The sequence below is a fragment of the Strongylocentrotus purpuratus genome, unplaced genomic scaffold, assembly GCF_000002235.5.
Source record: "Strongylocentrotus purpuratus isolate Spur 01 unplaced genomic scaffold, Spur_5.0 spur5_scaffold_19, whole genome shotgun sequence".
Lineage (NCBI taxonomy): Eukaryota > Metazoa > Echinodermata > Echinoidea > Camarodonta > Strongylocentrotidae > Strongylocentrotus > Strongylocentrotus purpuratus.
Genome location: NW_022145604.1, coordinates 19,670,251 through 19,695,911, shown reverse-complemented (window position 1 = coordinate 19,695,911; position 25,661 = coordinate 19,670,251). Strand labels below are relative to the sequence as shown.

Sequence of the window (25,661 nt, the reverse complement as noted above, 5' to 3'; positions counted from 1 at the left end):
TTTCGTAAACAAGTCCTTTATTTTGCCTAGTGCACTAAGTATTTGTCCTTCCGTATAAGCTACAGAAAATAACAGGGATTCAATCTCATCCTGCCCATTTACTTTTTCATTAGGACTTTTTGTATCTGTCGAAGCTCTATACGTGAATTGTTTTGGCAGGTAAAAGTTCAGTAATTGATTGATGTGTTTTTGAAAACTTATCGTATGCCTTGTTTTTAGGTACTACAAATCCTCTTCTGTTCAGGTATCACGAAGATGGATATATTGTCGATTGTAATCAGTTCTGAAAACACTTGGGCAAACAATATTGTTGCTTGTATCGATGTATTTTCACACACTAATCCCACGCATAATGGCATTTTCATGGATTCCGTATTGCTATGTCTAGAGGGCCTTTCCTTTCTTTTCTTTTCCTTTCTTTTCCTTTCTTTTCTTTTCTTTTCTTTTCTTTTCTTTTCTTTTCTTTTCTTTTCTTTTCTTTTCCTTTCTTTTCTTTTCTTTTCTTTTCTTTTCTTCTCTATTCTTTTCTTCTCTTCTCTTCTCTTCTCTTCTCTTTTCTTCTCTTTTCTCTTTTTCTCTTCTCTTTTCCTTTTCTCCTCTTCCCCTTTACTTTCTTTTTCTTTGTTTCTTTCTCTTGTATCCAAGTGAATGAATCAAACAGATTCCTTGAAAATATTCTGTATTCTAAAACACTTTAAAAAAAAACACCCAACAAAGATACAGCTTGGGAAAAGAATATGATGTTTTAGGGCGTATTCTCTTGTTCAGGTACAGGTTTAAACGTTATTACTATCAAAAGAATATACTTATTATTGGTGTCGCAACTTAAGGTTATATTTTTAAGAAATTGTAATTTAAAATAGGTGTGTGGTTTAACTGTTTGGAATATACATTTATATGATATATCGATTAATATTTTCAGTTCGATTTTATTTCCTATTACATGTTTTTAAGTATTAAAAATTGAATACAAAATACATATAACAAGCAATGGATATAATAAAATGAAAGTACAAAAAGATAAAATCATTGGAAAATGGCAGGCATTTAACAGAAAAGGTCTAGACTGTAAGTACGCATGCCGTGTAGCAACATATCTCCGGTACACATAGTATATATCCTACTTATGATAACGAAAAGAAAAATGAGGGAAATGTTGGGAAAACATAAATCAAAGGGAACTTATACATAAGAAAGATAGATTGAGTATTTGTGATGGAAATATTGTATTTATTACTTGTGTTGTGTTGATGATTTTCCATGTTTTGGGGCAAATATAAACGGTTCCTATGAGATGTTTGCAATCGTTCTGTATTTTGAGATATTACAAACCCGATGTCAAGAAAAGTAATAGAAATCATGAATGTTTTGCACCCGTGAATTGCAAGCTATGTCCATAAACAGATCACATATAATATAAAAACAAACATAAAACATATAGATGCATATTATTTCTTTGGATTTATTAAGCAATTGCATTTGCATTTTCGTAAATATATTTTTTGTACTGTGTTTACAGAGTCACATGACTGAATAACATTGAAATATACCATCAAATAATTTGATTCATAAACATACAATCGTCAAAGTTCGTTGGAAGAAGCGTTGTATAACTGGCAGATAACAAGCACAATGCCGTATGAATTAAGTCCGCCGCACGATGTACGATTCCACTGCGATCCGACTGCGTTTCGATTTGGGGAGATTTCACAGTTACATTAGATATTACATTTTAAAGAAATGTAATTTTCCTGATTGAGGTTCTGAATAATGATATGAAATTCTGAAATCAAATTTTGGGTACACTGTTAACTTTCTATTCGTAGTTGAGACCAAATTGGCTACACGTCGTAAACAATCGCACGACTTGTCTGACGTCTCTACGATCCTGAGCCGATTTACCGTTTCCAATCACAAGACTTGCAAAACCAGAAATTTTAATTTATTTCATATGACTACTCAGAATCTCGTTCATTATGATTTTAGATAATTTATTTGGGTTTACATATAGAATGCTAATGCAAATTCTTCACAAATCATTTATATTCAGATCAAATCGTTTCGTTTGCGATGGGCTTAAAACGCATTGTTCTCCAACACAATTCTTATAGACAAATTACACATTTTTAATTTATAAACATTCAAATAAATCCTTCAAAAGGACGGTCTCTAATGCACAAATGACTAGAATACATACTTTTCGAATGGCATTTCACAAAAATACATAAGGCAGGGAATGCTATGTTCACACACACACATTGAGTCAGCATGATATGAAAAACAGTTTCATGTTTTCTTAAAAAGGCATGTAGAAGAAATAAAATTTGTTCAAAACAAAAAATACACATGTACATCATTTATTTTTCGTTTGATAATATGAATCACCAAAACAATATCCAAACATGTATTGTTATATTAGAAGTGATATAACATGAAAATTATGTTTGAGTACATTTTTTCTGTATCTTACAGAATATGTATGATTGTATTACCTTTTCTTTAAACTATCGTCTCACTAGTTATAGGTCTCATTTCAGTATACATTTAAAAAAAAATCTATTTGAATCTTAGATACTAGTGAAATATAAGAAGATAAATAAAGGACATAAATAAAGGCCTTTTGTTCTTAAAATACATTACATTGAACGTCTTACATAAATAAAGGCCTTTTGTTCTTAAAATACATTACATTGGGCGTCTTACATTTGAATTGAGGTTGTTGATTTTCTCCGTAGATTTTGTATTTTATATTTAATACAATGTAGTATTAATTTTCTTTATGCTGAATGTATACGTTATTATGTATAGCATTCTAGGACAAATGAATTTCGAAGTACGAAACATAGACATCCATCTTTATAACTCAAATTAATATGCTAAAATATGGCTACATACTCGGGTGAAAATCTCTCAATTACTGATTATGGTAAATGAATTTCAAGGCTGATACAAAAACTTATTTCTAAACGTAGAATACAGAAAACAGATGTCCAAATAAGTACAGTCGTCGACATGTTAAAAATCATGATCACTGGATTGGCAAACGAAGGTGGCATATTTTATTTACATAAGTTTAAATCCTTCGTTACAAAAAGATAAAGAACATTGCACATTTACTATGCCTTCTCTTTCCCAGACACCTTGAGTCCTTAGCGTAATTTTTATAGAGAAATACAGAACAAAAATGAATCGAAATAGATTGACATGGGCTTTTAAAACCATGTTGTCGAAGGGTAAAACCTCGTTTACACACACGAAAATACCGCTGACACGTACACACATGCACAAACACGCACTCTCAGGCGCCCACATAGAAAAACATGTGATATCACTTATTAACACAATAATATTAGCCCGGCTTTAATGCAACACTTTGAAATGTTTAAACAATTCTTAAGAACCATGGGGGACCAAGATTTTGGTGAATCGAAATCACAATCAAAGATCAGTTAAGACCAGGTTGAAACTATATTAATTATGACCCTCACAGAAATCATTTAATATTAGTTCTAAATTAAAGTTTCAAATTATTTTGCGTAACAGCTTGAGTTTCCATGAGTCTTATAATTAGTAACGCTACATCTATTATTTCTCACCATCCAAATATCGTTACCACCCATCAATTTCCCACCGTAATCCAGTGATAAATTTCTTTTTCTTAGGTGGTGAAGTAAGTGGATTTGTATTTAACATGATTATTCAGAAGAAAATTAATTTTGCTGCGTTCATTTTATTTTTGGTTCTCATTTTGTTGTCAAGTTTCTTCAAGCCGCACAGTAGTCAATGTCCATGCGTATTGCATCATTATTCGCTGACTCAAGATTTGTTTGAGTTACGAATTAATGTGTACACATGTCTCTAAGGCAGGGAACCCATGGTCCCTCCTGAAAATACTCCAGCTTGCCTTCATATCTCGAGGGTGAGGGAATCGTTATTATAGTGAGAATGTATTATTGCAGTAAGTTCAGGGCACAGTGCATTACACAAGACCGGTCGGTCGTAGAAGTACACTCTTGATTATTGACAACACATGTTATTGGGAAAACACCCGAATGGCTTCAAATTCCCCATGAAAACGCACTTATTGTGATCCTAAATCGTTTATAATGAATGGAATTTTCATCATGTTCAATCTGAAATCTATATAATGGGTGATTCACTTTATGCTTTGACTGCAATCTTGTTTTGCAATAACGTACGCAATTACGAAACATTACAATGGGTTATGTCAATATTGATATCACATGTTTGTTTCATCAGTGTCTCACTCAGAAAAGTAAATATGAAATAGTTTCACCTCGCCCTGTTCAGAACGAGAACTACAATATTAAAGTTTATCTTTCTGCAAATATGTATATATTAATATATTGTCTTTTCTTGCAGAAATCCTGGAAAGTAAGACATCATTGACCATAAAACACACATCGATAAACAAGTCTCTTTCACACAGCATTGTTTTGAAAGCATTATGATTCAAGTATATTCTTCAAGAATACATGCATGTTTGTAGCCTCGCTCTTTCTGCATTTTGTCATGACTTTCCGTACTGGATGTAACATATGGCGTAGTGAGTGGTATATAGTTTTATCTTTCTTTCTTTATACCAGCCCATACTTTGTCAAAAGTAGCCATTTAATACCATCAGTGCATGGGTACGTAAAGCAATTGCAAAGTTGATGTGCACCAAAACTAGAGTATTATAGATAACGATTGCATTATTTCACACAGTCCATTATGCGATGGAAGGAAGATCTAAAGGTGAGGGTTTTTTTAAAAATAGATTCCATTAAAGGTTATAATATGTCCCATTTGCATGCTAACAAAATGAAAAGGCTAAATTCCAACGGCACTTAAAAGATAATACTAATTTAGAACTTCACTCAAAACGAAAGGGCTTGAAAATTCTTTTAGTTGGAAAATAACCAATAGTTGTCGAATCGAGTTAAGTGATTGCAATCCTGTTATTAATAGTCTGATTTTCAGACCCTTGTACAGAATGGTCGTACGTTTTGTGCTGCGCAAAGATTCAATCAGTTTAATTTTGGCCATTACAAGAAGTGGGTTATTGATCTACATCAATAATGCTCATTTTATGTATGTTATTACCAAAGAAGAAAAAAAAAGTCAGTCAGTCACTCAATAGTGTCTGACAGTGAAGTCTAGAAAGTAAACGGGTTTCCTTGCATAATTTGAATATCAGGACACTGCTAACTTTTAAATTTCACTGATAGGACATATGTGACATATTCATAATTCCTGCAAAATTTTACTAATTTTGATGTTGGCTGCAAATGGGACATAGTACCTTCAAGTGACCGGTTAATACACCAAGACATATCGTCATTTGCTTACTAAATATATTTTCCATAAATCACCGCTTAATACCTCATTCTCATTTGCTCAGTTGATTATCGTCCATAGCTTGGAAACCCCCGACGTTTGGTAACAAGTCTTTTAGACGAAAGTAAACATCTTTAATTGGTCTGGACTCGGGACGATGGCTTTGGGCATGATGAGTAGGTTTTACTGGTTCGAGGCGATTTCCCCTCTAGGCGCAGTCGCATTTTTCAACAGCCATGTCCTGGAGTTCTGCATTTCTGATGTCACCATCTTCGTCGAAAATGAGAAGACTTACCGAGGTCATTTTGCTTGGTGAGCAACACGGTCCTGCCACCGCCAAGCGATCCATCTGACTTATTAGCTGGGTGTGAGGGTAGCGGTAAAAATAGTGGTCAGGGCAACTTCCTGAGCAGTAGTTGGCATCGTACGTCCTGGGAGCGATGATCCAGTCCCACCCAAATTGTTGAAAGTCCACAACGAGGGGGTACTTACAACACTCGCGTTCTAGCCGATCCTCAGCACACATCTGTTCACTCTGACGTTTCATCCGTACTCTTCTGGTATCGTCTAGCCGCAGTTGCAGAAAGGGCCTCTGATATAACGAGAGAATGATATAGACGATAGTAAGAGTAAAATGCTAAAGTTGTAACTGCAGCTGCAAATTTTCAGAACATATGTGGAAATGAGACCGCTCAGATTGTGATATTTAATATTGCTTAAGAAAATGTACGAGAGAATGAAGAGATATACAAAATAAAGATATTGTTAGCATGATGTGATGCCTTTTAGCATGACATGGGCGCAGCCATTTTCTTGAAAATGTGACTAACAAGGCGCACTTGTACAAGTTTCATGCACCAAGCTTTAGTTGGAAAGACTTTTTAATTCAATAACAAAACCTTTCTTTAAATTTCAATTGGGGAAATTCATAGCTGAGAAGGTAGAAATTATATTGGTGAAACATATATAACAGGGGAACAATTGTAACTAAAACATTAAAAATACTGAAATATAGCAGTTGACAAATCGATTTTATATATGAGAAACCTTCACCCCATTTATGCAATTTGCGTTCTGGTAACTGTAGTACACCGAATAATAGCAGGTGAATAAAAGGCTTCATCACCACACACGTCTGGGAAAGAAGCATCCCATCAATTTAAGTACATTTACTGGATTTACGGGACGCACGGCCAGCGCATTGGAAATGTGCAATGCGCTGGCCAGGTGCGTTAGGTGTGTGTCGTCATTCGTTACTCGTTCGTCGAGCGCGCTGGACCAACGCTATGCATTCGTCGTCATTCGCTATGTGCGTCGGGATTTTTTGAGCATGCTCAAAAGTGTGCGCAAAGCTCGACACATGAATGTACATGCCAAAAGGACGCCAGACATGCGCGGAGCGCGCTAGACCTACGCCATACATACGCGGAGCACACGCCTTGTAAACGCGTAGCGCGCTAGCAACACGCTATGCATTCGGTGTCAGCTCGCTAGCTTCTCCCAAATCCTGACAAAAGTCGGACTCACGACTTTTTCCGATTTTCAATGCGCGGGCCGTGCGTCGTCTATGTGTGACCGGGCCATTATCAAGAAAATGGCGATGCCCATGTCTTGCTGAGAAACTGCATTATTCTTGCGTAATGCCTCTTTCATACACTTTGATAGGGAATCTTGTACATTAATGTGCAAGAATATACTAAATCTCTCAGACTAATTTTAAGATATTTTTCTAGAGTGAGGTTTCCGTTTACATTCTTATATATTTTACTAAGTGGCATCTATAACAGTTTTGAAGCTGCAGAACTAGAACGCTTGAAAGGAAATTCGCTAACGTTTATGCAAATGTAAGTTGAATGACACATGAACGAAAGATTATTGTTTAATGGACAGATATTTTTTCTTCTCGAATCAGTCTTGCCGTTGTATTCTCCATTAAAAAAATTCAATCTCGACTATTAGGCATGTCAGGAAGAAGGAATGGTCAGAGCGATTACATGGAGCATTACTCACTCTTGGTTCTTCTGTCGAAGTCTCAGTTATGAGCACAGAATTGCCTGCATCGTCTTCGAGTTCCAGCACGATGCCAAGGTTGGTCTCAGGTTCGGCCGCCCAGCCTTGCACAACGTTGGTGAAGTCAACGCTCCTCCACGCCCCGACTCTTAAACTTAGCTGCACCTTGATGTTTGCAACTAGACGAAGCTTGGTCTGTCCTGGAGGGTGCAGTCGAGCCGTGATCATTTTGATTGTCATTTGGTGGAGTGTGTTCTGGACTACTTTGGCGGGGGACACGTAAAAGTAAAGCTTGGCACTTGACACGTGGTATCCCACTATTTTCTCGGCAACGTTGAAGTAGCAACAGGACGGGGCGTCGGTTCCATGCGTCTGGAGCGCTGTGGAATAAATGAAATAGATAACGCGTCATGATCATTCGAGGAAAGCTAGTAACATAAAAAAAGAAATGACAAACTGAGCGCCGATCCATCTCTAGAAGGGTCGTATCCTCCTATTGCCTCATAAACCCGAGATATTCCAACAGTGAAAGTAATCTGGAGGGCGTTTCGTCACCCCTCTAAAAGGTCCAATACTTCGACAATGTTGTCCACCTGAGGATATATTCAATGACTTTTGGACAAATTGGGAAAAGAAACAGGAGTATGGTCTTTGTTGTCACAGCGGTGTTGCCCGACTATTTTTTAGCAGTTTAATGATGATGGTGTTGCAGCAAGTTATCGAACAGTTGCGGATATCTTGTTTTCAATCAAGCAAACTTCATTCTCGTATGATTTTCAATTTGTGTTTAGTTGTCTAAAAAGAAAAGGTAATTAGAATTTTCGCACGCCGAAAACGTTAAGAATAACTTCGTCCTCTCCTCGGAAAAAAAGAAGAAGAAAGAAATGGTTATCCTCTTTACTTTTAGATGTTATTGTGTATAAACCAAAAATCATCTATGATCTGTTATTATCTTCTCTTTTTGACATTTAGCACATCACTTAAACATCTTGTTCGTCCTATAATAAGTAGCCTATCGTGTGCTATTAGTTTGAGCACACTAATAAACTGGTTACAAACACCTGCATGATTCTTTACAGTAGAGATGAAAACAGATCTGGGGGTGTTTCATAAAGCTGTTCGTAAAGTTACGCATTACTTTACGAACGACTTGAATACGAAGTGCCAGATAGGATGCCCGAAGTTTTTCCTGATGTTTTAACAAAGTGTGACTATATTGCCAATAACCTCAATTAAATTATGGCAAAAAATACACTTTGCGTTAAAATGTTTATTATAATAAGAATATATATCTGCACAGTGCAACTTTAGTCCATGCTGTTAAAAAATATTTGAGCACCCCATTTGGCTTTTCATATTTAAGCCATTTGTAAAGTCATGCGTAACTTTACGAACAGCTTTATGAAAAAAAACCCTGGTAAAGGGAGAAAACTGTTTCTTCAAGAGTCTACCTTGGTAGCAAGATGCTAAAGGGAAAAACATGCGTCAGTAATCCTTTCGTTACATCTTTCGATGGCCAAAGTATTTAGTTTGTTATATTGACATGGAGCGTATAAATACGACTCGAATAGGAAGCAAGAGTGACAGATCGTGAAGAATACTTGTCAATCTTGTGCAGGTGTGAGAAGGACAATGTCTATTGTCTGACTGTCATGTTAAGTAGGCTCTTTACACAGGGGCAACTCTAAGGCGTACTTCGTGATGTTATCAATAAGTACTTTTTGATCGCAAGCCAGCCCAACAAAATGGATGCGCTTTTCAAACTCTAGGCAGATCTTTTGTTGTACTTGTACCGTTATAAACAGATTATTTGTTTCTGAAAGCAAATGGCAAGATTTGGTAAACAGCCATGACAAAGCAAGAGAAACGCGGCGCCTCGGCCACTTGGCTAGAACACAAAATTCAGTATCCACGTGTTCAAGGATGTCAAGTGCCCAGAAAACGCCAAGAGAAAATCTGTTATCATTTGTATTTTGTGAGAGTGTATTTTTGCAATCACTTGGATACCATACAGAGCAAATCGACATTTTGATTAGAAGAAAAAAAATATTATTCTATATTATTTTATGAATCAACTGTTCATATTGGGTCTAAGTGGTAATAAACAGGATTTATTACGGTACTTGATATAAAGAATGTCAAGTTTTAAAAAAATAAAATAAAATGAGTAAAAATTGAATGGCAAATTATTATTCCACTCCGCACCGATACGGGGTCCCCACGTCCATTCAGTCTCACTCTCATAATCGAGACACACAAACGTGTAGGAAATAATCAAGATGAAATCATATAAATGGTGTTGCTATTATTGTGAGGCTAAGTAACATTGTTATTAATTCGACTGATTGCACTTTACAGTAGCTGCCCTGTCATATTAGGAGGGACAAGGTCATAGATTCAGGACTATTAGATTTAGTATCTATACCGAAAGCAGTAGATTTCAGGATTGTTCCCCCGATTAATCAAAATCAAATGTCAAAAAGAATATTTCAGGGTGGGTAATGATCTGATCCAGCCCATTGTAAGAGACATGCAGTCCTGTTCGCATTATGCAGAAAGGATGAAATTATGTAAACAACTTAACCGTTCTTTCTTTCTAAATTTGACACCCGATCATACTAACAAAGTTGACTCTCAAATGTTGAATTCAAGTCAAGAACTTTGTGTTGCTATAACTTCTTAAAGGTAGTATGTCCCTTTTGCAGCCAACCTCAAATGCTGTAGAACTTTGCAGGAATTATGAATATGTCATGTATATGTCCTATCTGTGAAATTTAAACGTTAGCAGTGTCCTCATATTCAAATTATGCAAGGAAACCCGTTTACTTGCTAGAGTTCACTGTCAGACACTATTGAGTGACTGACTGGCTTTTTTCTTCTTTGGTAATAACATACATGAAAAGAGTTGTAAAGGGTACATGAATATTTGTCTACATCAATAACCCACTTCTTGTGATGGCCAAGATTAAACTGATTGAATCTTTGCGCAGCATAAAACTTATGACCATTCGGTACAATTGTCTGACAATCAAGACTATTACTTTTGGGCTCTATAGCCCTAAAGTCGATTTGACAACTAATAGTCGTTATTTTCCCACTTGAAGACGTTTTCAAGCCCCACCTTTTTTAGGGAAGTTCTAAATTAGTATTATCTTTCAAATGCAGTTGGAATTTAACTTTTTCATTTTTTGGCCTGCAAATGGGACATAGTACCTTTAATGAATAGATATGTAACATATTTTTTTGCACAAGACTTAGTACTTCGTAATAATGGGCAAATTTCTTAAAGTTACAAAAAAATTCGCGTCTCCAAATATGATATTTGGAAAATAATGAGTTTTTGTTAGATATAACATTTATAAGACTTTTACCGCTTTCAACTGAAAACCCAAATTTTAGTCTCATACTTTGGCCTGCTAATGATGTTGCATGTTATTCTAAGACGTAAATGAGTTATCTGACACGCCCAATATATACAAAATGATGCGACGAGGTGAAACCGAGAATCTGTTTCCTGTAATCGTGACGTTCCAGCATTTATTGCTGATGATATAATTATCGACATTTGGGCTGTCATCAAAAGGAATACCAACTGTGTTGTAACGTGTTTAAACAAACAAACAAAATCGAAGAAAGGATCTAACACTCATCTGTCTCACTCGTACGCATATCTATTCCTAGATATTCAAAAATCTCCAATTATGACTCACAGTTCTTCCCTGCCTTCATATCTTGCGTGCCACATACCGCACGATGCGGTAGACCTTCTCTCTCTCTTTCTCTCTCTCTGTCACGATCGAATTCAGTTTATTGATGAATCGGCCGGGTGACGTCATATCTTACAACAACCCTTAAACATGGCTTTCAATAGACGGGGTGCTTTTGAAAACCTTCTTGCGAAGGTCTCGATCGATATTGGCAACACTTGAGTCCAGACCGGGAGATCATTCCCATGGCACGCGTTAAACAATTTACCCGCTGGTTACAGATAATTAATGCAAAAACATGGAGGACAAGTTTTCTGTCATATCAAGCACATATTGTGCGAAAGGAAGGAATGCATTCCACCCATATCTTTTGAGAATTTAATCACGTTTCTCTTCTCCCCAATGCTATCTTCTCTTTATGTAATTTTTGTACTTATTAATTTTTTACTAATCTAATCGTACTTAAAGCTACGATTAACTTTTTAGAGTTAAAGGAAAACTTTACCCGCGGAACACGAATGCTCATGTATTCGCTCTGACCATTTCTTCCTCATGACAACATGCCTTCTAGTCGAGATTGAATCTAATGGAGAATACAAAGGCAAGACTGATTCGAGAAGAATAAGTTTCTGTCCATAAAACAATAATCCTTCATTCATGTTTCTTTCAACTAACATTCTTATCAACGTTTAATTAGCGAATTTCCTTTCAAACTTTCTACTTCTGCAGCTTTAAAACTCTTACAGGTGCCACTCAATAAAATATATAAGAATGTACGCATTCTTAAAATAATTCAACCAATGGTTAAAAAGAAACCTAACCCCCCAAAATAACTTAAATTATTCTGAAAGATTCATATTCTTGCCCAAAATCAACAAGATTCACCAAATCATTTTCTTGATAACATGACGTCTTTTATGTGAAGTCATTTATCCAGTAAATGTATTTAAATTGATGGGATGCTTCTTTCCCAGGTGTGTGTGGTGATGAAGCCTTTTATTCACCTGCTATTATCCGTTGTACTACAATTACCAGAACGCAAATTGCATAAACGGGGTGAAGGTTTCTCATATATAAAATCGATTTGTCAGCTGCTATATTTCAGTATTTTAAAACGTTTAAGTTACACTTGTTCCCCTGATATATATTTTCCCAGCTATGATTTTTCCTTATTGAAAAGTAAAGGTTTCATTAATGATTTAAAAAGTCTTTCCGACTAAAGCTTGGTGCATTATACATGAACAACTTCAAATGGTACGTCACATTTTCGAGAAAATAATTGCGCCCATGTCATGCTAGAAGGCATCACATCATGCCAAGAATCTCTTGTACATTTTCGTAAGGAATATTGTACATCAGAGGGCATGAATACATCTCATTTTCGAAATATCTCCGCTTATTCTTTTGGGTGATGGAAATTGGTTGATCAGCGTACTTCACTATAGATATATTAAAAATTACTTACAGCTTGCTTAAAAGAAAAATTATTTTCTCGAGTGTATGAAAAGAGAAATTTGTGTCTATTGTATTTCTTTGTTTTAGTGCACTAACTAAATGGATCTGACAGAAAATTGTCACAGTTAAATATGTATTAAATACTTCATCCACAACGGTAGTTGGTTCCATTAAAGTCATGCCAAGCCAATAGATGGGTCCCGCTCGCGGTTCACCTGAAGCTACAGAAGCGTGTGAAGTATAAACTTCCTGCACCGTTAGACAAATGATAGTGTCTTCATTTGAGAACACGTCAGTGGCATAGTTACATGGGCACATGCCCCCCCCCACCCAAGCGAAAATACGAAAACAAGAGAGAAACTAAAGAAAAGCAGAGAAGATGAAAGAGAAAGGGGGAAGGGCAGAGATAGTAGGACACCTTTCCGCACCCTTCGCTGGCCTTGGTAATTCGCATCTTATTTCTCGAGTAAGACCGGCATTGACATCACAAAGGGAGGCCCTTGTGTTCATGGGAAGTTAAGATAGTCATAACATTATGTGTACGCCTACTCCCTCATTCTCAGTCGAACAGTGAATTGGACTATCAACACTTTCCGTCACATTACTCCAATCGCCATTTTAAATTAACCTAAACCCTTCCCTCTCTTAACTACTCACGGTGCGCGCGCGCGCGCGCGCGCGTGTGTGTGTGTGTGTGTGTGTGTTAATTGTTATGTTTAATATATTTTGTATTCAGAAGTGCATCAATCAGATGTGATTTTTGTTACGTCTAGGGACCGACCTTTGACCCCCCACCACTCGAAAGTTGGACTCAGTTTCGAACCAGATCCCCCTGAGCAGTATGTAGGCGAATACAGAGAGCTGACCAAATGAATGTACCGCTAGACCAACTCACATCACATTGAGATGTCCCCAAATTATCACAATTATCATTCTATATAAAATCGTTATTCCTTTGTTAAAACTGGAATGTTTAGCATTAAAAGAAATGTAGTATGTTTCCCCGCTTAGAATGGGAAGATACCTAGGAAAGGGAAAGGCATAATAACCTTCAATTTAGGCCAGAATTTATTTGTATTGCGTTGCCACGTATATGAGTCATTCAGTGAAACCAATGTTTAATTGGTTATCGGTGATGTTCTATTGAGAAGGTTAACCTTTTATCCCTTGATAACATACTGGGTAGGTCTACGTATAAAGCGTTTGATCTATTATAATATATTTTAAAAATTTGTAACTCTAAAATTCACAATTGCAGATTAACATAAGTTTTGTGACATTTACTTCAAATCATATTGTTAACATTTGAAAGATAATTTGTGGACACATTAAAGGCATCGTTTAACAATGTTAAATCTGAGATGCATGGTCCTATGTGCTATCAGTGTCTGTGATATGGTGTAATATTAATGCCCTAAAAAAATGCGCTTCAAAATGATCATGAAGTGCCTCAAAAAAGTAAAAATATTTGAGTGAACGGTTTTACCATACTCATTTCCCCAATAGTATTATATAAACCATTAGGAAAACGAAAAATGAAATTTCGATTTCCAATCATAAATATCTTGATAATCAGACAGGCAAACGGCTTGTAAGAGTCATAGGATTCCTGACTGACCTAAAGGTTTATAATTATGATTGCAGCATGAGCTAAGTCCAGGATTTTGTTTCAGAACCTGAGGCAATGTTACCGAGTCACTTTAAAGGTACTTTGTCCCGTTTGCAGGCCAAACAAAAGAAAAGTTTAATTTCCAACGGCATTTGAAAGACAATTCTAATTTAGAACTTCCCTCAAAACGAAAGGGCTTGACATGGCTTTTAGTGGGAAAATAACCATTAGTTGTAGAATCGACTTAAGTGATTGCAATCACATAAGTAATAGTCTGATTTCAGACCCTTTAACCAAATGGTTGTACGTTTTGTGCTGCACAAAGATTCAATCAGTTTAATTTTGGTCAATACAAGTATTGGGTTATTGATGTAGACAAATGCTCATTTACCTGTTACAGCTCATGTATATTATTACCAAAGAAAAAAATTGTCAGTCAGTCACTCAATAGAGTCTAGAAGGTAAACGGATTTCCTTGCATAATTTGAATACTAGGACACTGCTAATGTTTAAATTTCACAGATAGGACAAACATGACATATTCATAATTTCTGCAAAGTTCTACACAATTTGATATTGACTGCGTAAGGGAAATAGTATCTTTAAATTAAGAAGATTTTTGTAGGGGTAGTTTATCTAGAATAAGACATTCATTTTTTTTCTTCGCACTTTATCCCACCCTCTACTACCAGGTCAGTCCCTATCAGTTTGGAACATATAGTTTTGTAGAATACCTGGTAAGATCTAGGAGTAATAAAGGGTAAGAATATTTAACATGTTTAAGAAAACACTGAAGATCTATCTCTTCTTGCAGTAGTGTTGTACTTATCTCTAATGTTTGTGTTAACCAATTTCATATTATAAAGAGCGTAGAGAATTATGATTATTACGCGCTACACAAATCTAACATAATGATTATTATATGAACGTCAGACAAGCTCTTTCCTTATAATTTAGACCCCCCCCCATCCGTTTAAAATATTCCTCTGATTTTGTCAACCTAGCAAGAGCGGTGAGTGCACAGTGTGCTGGAGCACTTGGGTCCCCCACCCACACATACACACCCTCTTAGGCACGCACACAACTAACCAAAATTGATATTTTGAATTACTTGACTATACAATCATTATGGTATAAACATTAAACAATGTATAGGTGCCCTAGAACACTTTCGATCGTGTGGGCATGGTGCTTGTAGAAAGAAAATTGCTCACGCAAGCTTCAGGTTGCCCATGGGTTTCCTATAGGTTAGTCCACGGGTTTACCAAAATGAATCAATATTTCTTTTCAGAAGAGGTCCTCTGATTTGAAATGATAGAGTACCTAAAAACAAAATTTCGACCATACATAGGGGAACCCTTGTGCACATCAATCTCCTTTCTAATAATCGACGTGCGCAGTGCGCACCCTACTCTTATCTTAAATAGTGACTTTCCACTGAATTCATCACATAAATTGCAAGCGTCTCATGCAAGAAGGTCATGATCCCGGATCGAAACTTTCAGATATACGAGCAAATGTAACCAAAAAAGGCTATTTGCTTTTAAATGACAGTAATCATGTTGATGGAAAATCATACGGCAATTTCCAAGAAATAGTATTTCATAATTAAAATTATTCAATATTTGCAATGATATGAATGTTCAAATGCAAATAAGTAATATTTGAAAAAAAAATCAATGGCTCCGTCAAGCTTTATCCTTGCCCACGCTCGTACCTATTTGAGTATGCTAGGCGTATACAGTTGCCCCTCCTCTTATTCACAAATTTTATCCAAATAGCACTTCTTATGTGTTACATATGAAAGTTACCAAAATGATTTGTGGTTTTAAATTTCTAGCGATATAAAAATTCACTGTTACCTTAAACGTGAGGAAACTGTAATCATGTTGTTTTCTATGCTACTTTAAACGCAGGGACGTCGATCAGTTTATCATGATGGTGCCTCGGGCAAGCACATGTTAATTAAAGAATACGCTCCGAGGGGGTAGTTCAGGTTAAAATTATTTTGGGGGTACCCCCTCCGCCTCACCCATGCCTCTTTAATCAACACCCTTACTTCCACTATTTTCAATGTGTAAGCATGACATTTTCTTTTGTTTTGTTAAGGACATACATAGACTTCCTAGTCTACTTTGCGCTTTTAAAATCAATAGTACTGTTTTGTATTAGACCTATTATCATCATCTTTTATCAGTTTTGCTCTAATGATTGTTCTTCTTATTATCATTATTCTCATTAATATGATTTATTTACAGACAATAATATATTAAAAATTAAGCCATATAGTGAGCAACTTGTTCGTTGAGATCCCGGTGCTAAGACTCGAAAAAGAAGTTTATTCTTAAATGTTACACTAATAAATCTCGAGACTCCCTTCCAATAAGCATGATTGGTGTAACTATCTGTTTGAACTGTTGAAAGGATGGTAAAACCATCGTCTTTGGCAAATAATAATGTGAATGTTAACAAAATTATTTACTCACGTCTTTTGGCAAATATGAGGATCCTTTCAAGTTGTGCTGGGGCAGGGTCGATGTACTCGGTCTGTGGTGAATCTGACTGGACCGAAGGATTGTTCTGGTACTGTGGATAATTTTGTAGCAAGTTTTTAATGGCTGGGTTCTTGGGCGGAGGTCCTGTGATATTCGGAACATGCGTCATCTGTAGTTTCTCCAGGATGCGTCTTTTGATACTTTCAATGCGGAATTGTTTCTGCTGTTCCCGTAACCAGCACGGTGGACAGGTGGATAATTCCGGTGGAGGGGTCATTGCGTCTTCGCTCCCGTTTGACGCGCTGGTCAGATCGGGGTCTGGGCTACCGTCATCAGCGTGGACGTCTGATGAGGTGTTTTCGGCGAGGATTTCATCGGGCTGTTGATGGGCGGACATGGGGATGATGCCAGCGCGTCGCCTCCATGACGGGGGATGACTCGCTATCGTTAGGCAGACGAACTCGACGATGACTAGCGCCAAGTAGACGTAATGATTGAGCTGGGCCATTTTTTGTTTTAGTGCAGGGGGTTGTGATGTGTTCCTCTTCCAATGTGTGACCCGGTCCGAGTGAACTTGTGGGTGTAATCCCCGCGTATTTATTCCTACCGGTGGCGTGGAGATCAAAAAGAGGGTGGGGTGTGCGTAGCTTTGTAAGTGTGCGTGTGTGTGCGCGTGTGTGCGTGTGTGTGCGTGTGTGTGCATCAATGGCTGCTTCGCCGAGTAGCAGTGAACAGCTGATCGAAGATTTCTTGTCTTTTTGCCCAGGTCAGTGCCGGGGCCACTGGCCGTACTCAACGCCCATTGGCTGACCAGGCTTGGCAAGGAGAACGTATCGACCAATCGACAGAACAAGCGTGCGCATGGTCCACGACTCCTTAGCAACAGGCAGATGAGCCCATAACAAAAGCTTAGCACACTCCCCCTTCTTTCCACCACGGCACCTCCCATCTCACACAAACTGTGTACAAGTCCCACACGAGCTCCTCACTCGGCTGACAGAAGAACATACATGAAAAGAGATAAAGAAATTATATTCAAGATCACTTTGTAATTCAATGTGAATTTAACGATTCAATGCCATTCGTGTATCATTGGCGAGTGTGTGCTACCCCTCGTCGATGTCAGGTAGTGAATCATAGAGCGAAACTTCTCTCTCTCTCTCTCTCTCTCTGCTTCAATGGGACCCCGGGCAGCGATCAGCTGATCACCAGCTGGAGCCGGTTATTATATTCGTATCCCCCTCTCCCCCCCCCCCCCTCTCTCTCTCTCTATCGTTCGCGAGTGCATTCCAAGCTATACCTTCTATCTCTTCGAGACTTTCCCATAGCTCATATTTTCTTCTGCCAGCGGTGTCCTACTGCTATATTTATTTAGGAGGCAGTAGAATAAACTGATGAAGAGAAAGAAAACAAAAAAGAAGAAGAATAAGTAGAAGTAAATCCATAGAACTGTGTTTTCGGAGCTTAGGTACACGGAATTTTGACTTTAGGGACAACAAAAGATGTTTTAATCTTCAGATACATTAATGTGTTTAAAGTTGTTTGGGGGAATAAATGAAGTCAAAATATGATTTTAAAATAATTTTATCCTTTTTCCCCCTCGTAATTCTAAATGCACCCCTTATCGCGCGAGATTAGTTGAAATTATGAGTTCAAAAGTATTACATTTTCTTAGAGTATCGGTTGTAGTTTCCCCTCCTGATTAATATGTGCTGATCCCTGACACATTTGATACCGGAAGAAAGAGAAAATCATGAATATTTCAAATGGGTGGTACTAAGTAAATATTGAGTGAATATGTGTTTATTTTTGGTTTGAGAAAGGAACCGATTGCTCAAATTTAAACTCTAATATATATTTTTTGTATTTTGTATTTTGTATCTGTTTTCATTTTATCGAATCTTGTAAACATATGATTCTCATGTTTTGCTATAATGAAATATACAAAGAAAAAAACCCTCTGATATAAAGAAATAAACTTTGGTGATTAAAATCACAAACAAATAGCAATAACTTCGTCAAATTCCAACCAATTCCCTTGAATGAGGTATCATATAAAATGTAATTCCTCACTCTTTCAAGTAATACCAATAACTCAATTTTCATTTTTACTATGAAGTGTTGGGTTTTACCATAGCAGAATACACATACAAACACACACGCGCGCGCGCGCGCGCACACTATATCCAGTTGGCTCGCCCACGGATAGTGATTAATACAAGCCTTTATTTGAAAGTTATATAGCAATTCCAGACAGATCTATTAGCTCTGGAACTTAAAGGTAAAACAAAGTTTTGGGAAATTTTTGAAAATTGGGTGGATAGTGATTCTTTACAATTTTGAATATTTGGATGCCCCTGTGGATGTTTTATAAGCACTAGAAAATTTAGCCCCTAAAATACTTCTGCTTTCGAGACAAATTGAATATAAAAATTTACCGGTGCTCCCGGTAAATGTTGATAAATGTCAAATAGCGCCTACGGCCGAACAATGGAAGCTGTGGCTATGTAGTTTTGATATATAATTTCCAAACGGGAATAGCTATTCGGTCGATTTTAGTCAAGAACCATTGTTTTATAGCTTAATTAATATCTTGACTCTGAGAGGTAGCTATACAACATAAAGAGTTTATCATTTACAATTTTATAACTTTAGACTCCATTTCAACCGCTGAATATTGTAGGATCGCATATGCTTCCAATATGTTCATTTGAACCAAGTTCATGACCCCATACCAAAACTTTGTATTACCTTTAAGCTGAAGTCATTTATAACTGACTCACAAAGGGGACTCCACTCGCGCAGAACATGTACATGCTAGTGGCCCGATCAAAACCTCTATCGTTCAGACAAAGGAATTAGTACAAACACTTAACACTTAACATGCCAAACCTGCCAGTCACAACAACAGGACGATACCTGATGCAATCTCAACTACGTCAATATCGTCCAAACGTCAAACCAACTGACCGATGTACTTGTAATGGGCGATTCGATGCTGTGGAAAATAAAAAACCCAAGAAACTTTCAAACTCGAAATACAATATGTATGTGTTTGTACACGCTCCCGGGGGCTAAAGTTGAGCAGATATTTGGAGCCTCTGCTCCCCTACCCAATGATCTCAAACGAAATGAAATAATCATTCATGTTGGGAACCATAACATACACATGAGCAGCATGAACTTGTCGCGATGGTGGAATCGATGGCTTGTATCTCTCAAAGTCTTGCCCGTCAGTAAAGCGGATCATCTGGAACTCTATCATTCAAAAGAAATCCTGTCTAAAGCAAGTTGATGCAGTCAATACTTTGATGCAATCCATGCGGGCTAAACATGGATGGGCAGTCATTGATAAAGCCAACATCTATGTCTGTCGAGCCGCCAAGACGGCATGCACTTGAAGCTGGAGTTCGACGTTTCGCCAAACGTTTCAACCATCTCAGCGTAGAGCCCACCACAAGGGGGCGCCATCTCTTCGACGTAGGAGTAAGGAACGGCACTTGGGCACCAGTGTACTCTCCCCAATATGCCTCGGAGTCATCAACTTTTGAATATTCTTGCCGTTTCAACTGCGGTGAGATGAATCACAGCAGATTTAGTTAGAGATTCAACACCATGATCAAATGTCATCAAAGTATGTGTAATAGACATAAATTCCAACCACGTTTCAATATTACAATCTCGGCCAGGAAGAGAGTGCCGACCTAAGGCGGTACTAGTCACCAATGCACTCAGCTATGATAAATTACAATTCATCTGAACACACTAACACGCAACATATGTGACATCAGATGATGACTTTGTTGATGAAAACGGAACAAACCCGAATAGAAATGATAATTACTCTCATGAAAGCTTTGATGAATCTCTTCTGAAGCGCATGGTATAACTCCAGTACTTCATTTTGCGATTCCATACCGAATCTGAAAACATTAACAGAATCACATCTTTCCTACAGCAACACATGTGACCAATATTACCTTATTATATTATGATAATAAATTCTACTACTATCGATTATAATCCTGATTATAGTAATTATAAAAATGTATGCAGGCATTCTTCGGAATCATGTTGGTCTTAAGATTGCACATTGAGATGTCCACAGTATACTTAATAGAGCTGACGAAATAACCTTTCTCTTAAACAAACTTGGACGTGATACACTCTGTATCTTAAACATGGTTTAACAGTTTGGTAAAAGATGATGCTGTTAGAATCGATAGATATGGCTTAGCAGGCGCGTACGCAGGGGGGGGGGGGGGGGGGGGGGGGGGGTTTGGGGGGTTAAACCCCCCCCTTTAGAAATTTTTTGTGTGTAAACCCCCCTAAAAAAATCTAAAACCCCCCCCTTTTGGATTTTTTTTTTTTTTTTTTTTTTTTTTTTTTTTAATTATTAAAAAAAAAAAAAAAAAAAAAAAATTATTCCCATGGCCGACCTAAAAAAGGTGACCTTACCCCCCCCCCCCAACGGAGCAAAATGTCAAATTTCCAAATTTCGAGACCAAAAAAAAAAAAAAAAGTGTCCTCTTACCCCCCCCCCCCCCCCCCCCCCCCCCCCCCCCCCGCTTATTCAGCGGTCGGCTGAGTCGTTGCGATTTTTTTGGACCAAAAAAAAAAAAAAAATGTGTCCTCTTACCCCCCCCCCCCCCCCCCCCCCCCCCCCCCCCCCCCCCCCCCCCCCCCCGCTTATTCAGCGGCTGGCTGAGTCGTTGCGAAATTTTCGGACCGATTTATAAATGTTAAAACCCCCCCCTTGAAAAAATCCTGCGTACGCGCCTGTGGCTTAGTGAGACATGATATATGTGCCTGGTGGTGGTGTCTGCATCGGCTTACTTCGAATCATCGGGTCGGGTGGTCGCGTTACCGAACATTATGTGAAAACGTGCCCCGTATTCACGAAATGTCGATGGTAATGTTTGTGACATAAACCCCTATTGGTCTGGTCCCATTTACTCAACACTTTGTGAAAACCCTACGGAAAATCTACAAAAGGTCGCGTCCACTCCCCCCAAAAGGATAACTTTCGATACGAGCGGAAAAATCTAGACTAGGTAACTAGAACAGGTAAAAGTAATGATGACGTCTATGCCGACATTGACTATAATAAGATTTTTTTTTTTTTGCAGGGGGGGGGGGGGGTAATTGTGTGGGTTTTACAAAATCGATGATATTTATGAACACTATGGGCGGAATCATCCACGGTGTTGGAATAAATTTACTTTCACGCAAATGAGATCTGACGATGTACTGAAATTACTATTAAATCTGTTATCCTGTAGTAATACCGATATTCTTGATGTTGATTCAAAGTTATTACGTTTAGCTGCACAACTTATCTACTAGTATTTAATGATAGTTATGATCTTTTTTTAACACCAGGAATATTCCCGGATGCCTGGAAATATTTAAAAGGGAATCGAACTCTGGTCTCTGGATTGAAATGCCGATGCCTTAACCACAAGACCATGGCGACCGGCCAGTGCGCAAGTATAGTATTCTTTCAGTTCCTGACACTTTGCACAGATGTATTTATTTCCACGAAAGTTTTACCTTTTTTTAGTTTGTTTGATTTCTTTCTTTTGTCTTATTATTGAGTTTTGTCAGGTGTTTTGTTTATACATATTTTCTAAAAAATAAATCCTGACTTAAGATGGATATTTCTTCATAACCCCCTCCCCGAAAAAAAATGCCCGAGCTAGAGGGAAGGGTACCCCAAACCTATACACATTGTACCTAACCCTCTTGCAACGCCCCTGTACCAATAATTACGCAATCCGTGACCTGACTCAATGTATGTTATTTTTAATAAACACTTCAGGTTCTCTCGTTCTAACAAAGTTGTCAAGGTATTTATCATTCTTTACTTCTCTTCACATCTTCGTTTGCTTCACATAATTCTTCATTTTTCATAGACTATTTTGATCAAGTTTCCCCCTCGGACTGGCCTTTACGCCCACTGGTTTCCAATTGATATTCTGATCAGAAGCCCAAAGACGAAAGCATTGATCGGGCTTCAATTCAAGATCGATAACATGCATATACGTGAAGTTTGGTCTCATAAATCTTAAGTGCTATTGCAATATGCCATGACGTGTATCTCTCTTAAAGGGCTCTCTTAAATGGAAAGGTCAAATCGTTAAGGGAAAATGTTCAAGAAGTGAGAAAGATATTAGACAAGGGCCTTTTCGGACGAGGCGAAGAGATTTTACTAATCAGAAAGAGACTTTGTCAGACAGTCTTCACCTCTTTGGAATGAAAAAAACATCGTCAAATTGGGAAATAAATGATTAAGGAGGGGGGTCATAAGGGGGCGGAGGAGATGGAAAATTAATCGTAGAAAGAGAGTGAGAGGGGGTGATATATTCCACTGGTTATGAAAAGGTCGCACAGGGTATACTTTATATGACAAACAACTATGAATAGAAATGCGCTACAGGAGCCCAAATTACACAAATGGTTAATACCCATTTTTCATAAAGAAGAAGCTTTTGGTATTTGATCGGAAATTTCCCTGATGTTCCTCAATGTACAAACTCAAAGGACGTACTTTAAGAGCAAATATATCCCATTTAGTGATGATTGTATTTATAGTTCCCCCTCCCATCCATTCCTTGTTAACTTGAGTGCCAAGACGTTAGGGAAATCAACGCAAGGCAATTTCAATAGCCCGTTCATCAACCATTGAAATGAGGGAACAGTACATTGACTTATTACGTCATCCCAACAGGGTTTCTATTGGAAATGCTAAAAGCAAGAAGTTTTAAGAGCTTAATTTGCCCTTTACTTGATTTTTTCGAAAGTGATTGCTATCTGGTTTGTTATGAAATATCCACCAGATGATTTATATTGTTATACGTATCCAGACTTTGGATCACATGGTTCGTGGCACTGATGTCTTTACTTTGCATTCTATCTATCCAGGGCCCTGTCGTCTTACAAAGAGTTGCGATGGATACAAATCAATCGCAAGTCCTCCAATCAATCGCAAGTCCTTCAATCAATCGTAAGTTTGCAGTCTCCCTTCTGTCATGTACATAGTTGCGATTGATATACCCTCTTTGTAAGACAGGGCCAGGTATCGTAAATGGGTACCTGGTAGGAATTTATTCTTGAATGGTTTCAGCACCCTCGAGAACTAGGCTAACCCCCATGGTAAGATCATTCCTTTGAAGCCGCCTTGAGAATCCCCTCGAACGGATATATGGGTAATATAAAATGTTATATCATCATTATGGTTGGGGGGGGTGGTATCCTCGTGCTTCATGACCTTTTTTTCGTCTAGCGCATCTTTTACACCAAATTCATATTATTCGGACATTTGTTTATCGCGTCACATCCAACAACTTTATTTTCTAAAGGTTTGTCATTTCAAATGGAATTAAGGTCCATAGTTGTAGTTTCGAAAGTGAAATTGGGTTTGCAATTCCGGAAGTTCCGTGGTTCCAAATATGCACCTTCAACCGTTTTTGGAATTACGAATCTTCGAAATAATCAATCATATTTGATTTTCGTAATTTCAAACACTGTTTTACTTTTTAGAATGATGAACCCTTTTTCATTTTCGGAATTATGAACTTTCGGAACCTTCGAAAAATACCGAACCTCTGGAAAAACGACATATTACTAACATTTCTCTAAACAAAAGATATCAACTCCGTATGTCATGCAATGCTATCGACTTTTGATATCCATAAGGATACAAATGTGAGATAAAACTTCGAATCCATTTAGAAATGTCACATCTGATGAAGTATGACATGGAGGTTCCGCTCGGAGCCAGCGAGGGAGTCATAAATGTCAAAATATTTCAACGTGTGATCTTTGACGAGTATTGTTAAAAACATGGCATCGAACAGGCACGTAGAAGGATCCCCCTATTAGATAGTACATTTCATCTTTTCTTTCATTCCACTGCAACACGTGATGATTTGAAGTGAACTATTTCCCAGGTGATGTTTGCAGGGATAATTGTATCACGCTGCAAGCAACATCTGTTTAAAGACTCTGTGAACGAAATGATCCTAGATTTCAACAGTTACATCTTCCGATTCTTGTTTTATAAGAAACTTTTGGTTTGGTATGTCAGGCGGTGTAACTTCTGACAAAATTCTGATGTCAGAGGACAAACTAGGGTACACCTCAAAACACAGTGTAGAGGAAGTCATCTGACATTTGGAACATTTGTTTTTTCAAACTCATTTTTATTTTATTGTTTTTCTTTCTTTGCTGCTGGTTTCTTTTCGTCAAAAGTGTAGGGTTATGGTAAGATTGGGGTTTGGGTTAAGTCCCTCACAGGGTTAGGGATACTGTGTCCAGGGTTGAAGTTAGGAATGAAGGTAATTTCCGCGGAGCAATTGTCACAGGAACATGTGTCGTACAACCAACTGAGGTTAGTTCTCCGATTCGTCGATCAAATGAGAAGTTTGTGTATTTTCAATTCTTAAACTTAAATATATAGACATATGTACAGATTTATTGAGAAATAATTTAGAAAATGAAAGACTGCAACAACAAAGGAACATTATCAAAAGCCAAAGCAGGAGCGTTCATGTCAACGCGCTGCGATCTTTGTCAAGTTCTTTCAAGAGCTGGGCAACCTATTAACACATCACCTACCGTTTACATCAATGGGAAACTGTAGTGTGATTACCCAAATTTCCATGAGCATGATGATGTTTCTGTTATCAAACAAGTGAAGTCCCCCCCCCCCCATCAAAAGAGGGGAAAACAAACAAAGGAAATGAGATATTTGAAGTGAGCACTATTACAGTATTTCTCGATAATCAGGCAAATCATGATAGTAACCTGTCAATTTCAGATTTCTAAAACACCGTTGGATTGAGTAATGATGGAGAAGTGCAAGTCTCTGAACTGGCCTACATTCACATGAGGTCATTGGTGTAACGATCGATGAAGAGAATGTACTTTATTTACAAGTCGGCACTTTTACAGAGGCCCATGATCAAGAATAACCCCAGATGATAATGTAAATCACTGGATATCTTCCAAGAAGGCTCTCAACATATTCGCGTACTGAATAAG

General features: G+C 37.6%; 1 protein-coding gene across 1 annotated transcript; it reads right to left on the bottom strand.

Annotated features, from left to right (window-relative positions):
- Positions 1–1,442: 1,442 nt before the first annotated feature.
- LOC115918786 (growth/differentiation factor 8-like) lies at positions 1,443–17,179 on the bottom strand. Its single transcript, XM_030990530.1, has 3 exons — positions 16,608–17,179; positions 7,351–7,730; positions 1,443–5,932 (listed from the first exon to the last, which is right to left on the bottom strand). Exons 1-3 carry the CDS (start codon positions 17,122–17,124, stop codon positions 5,549–5,551), a joined length of 1,281 nt encoding a protein of 426 aa, XP_030846390.1. The 5' UTR covers positions 17,125–17,179; the 3' UTR covers positions 1,443–5,548.
- Between the last annotated feature and the right edge of the window lie 8,482 nt (positions 17,180–25,661).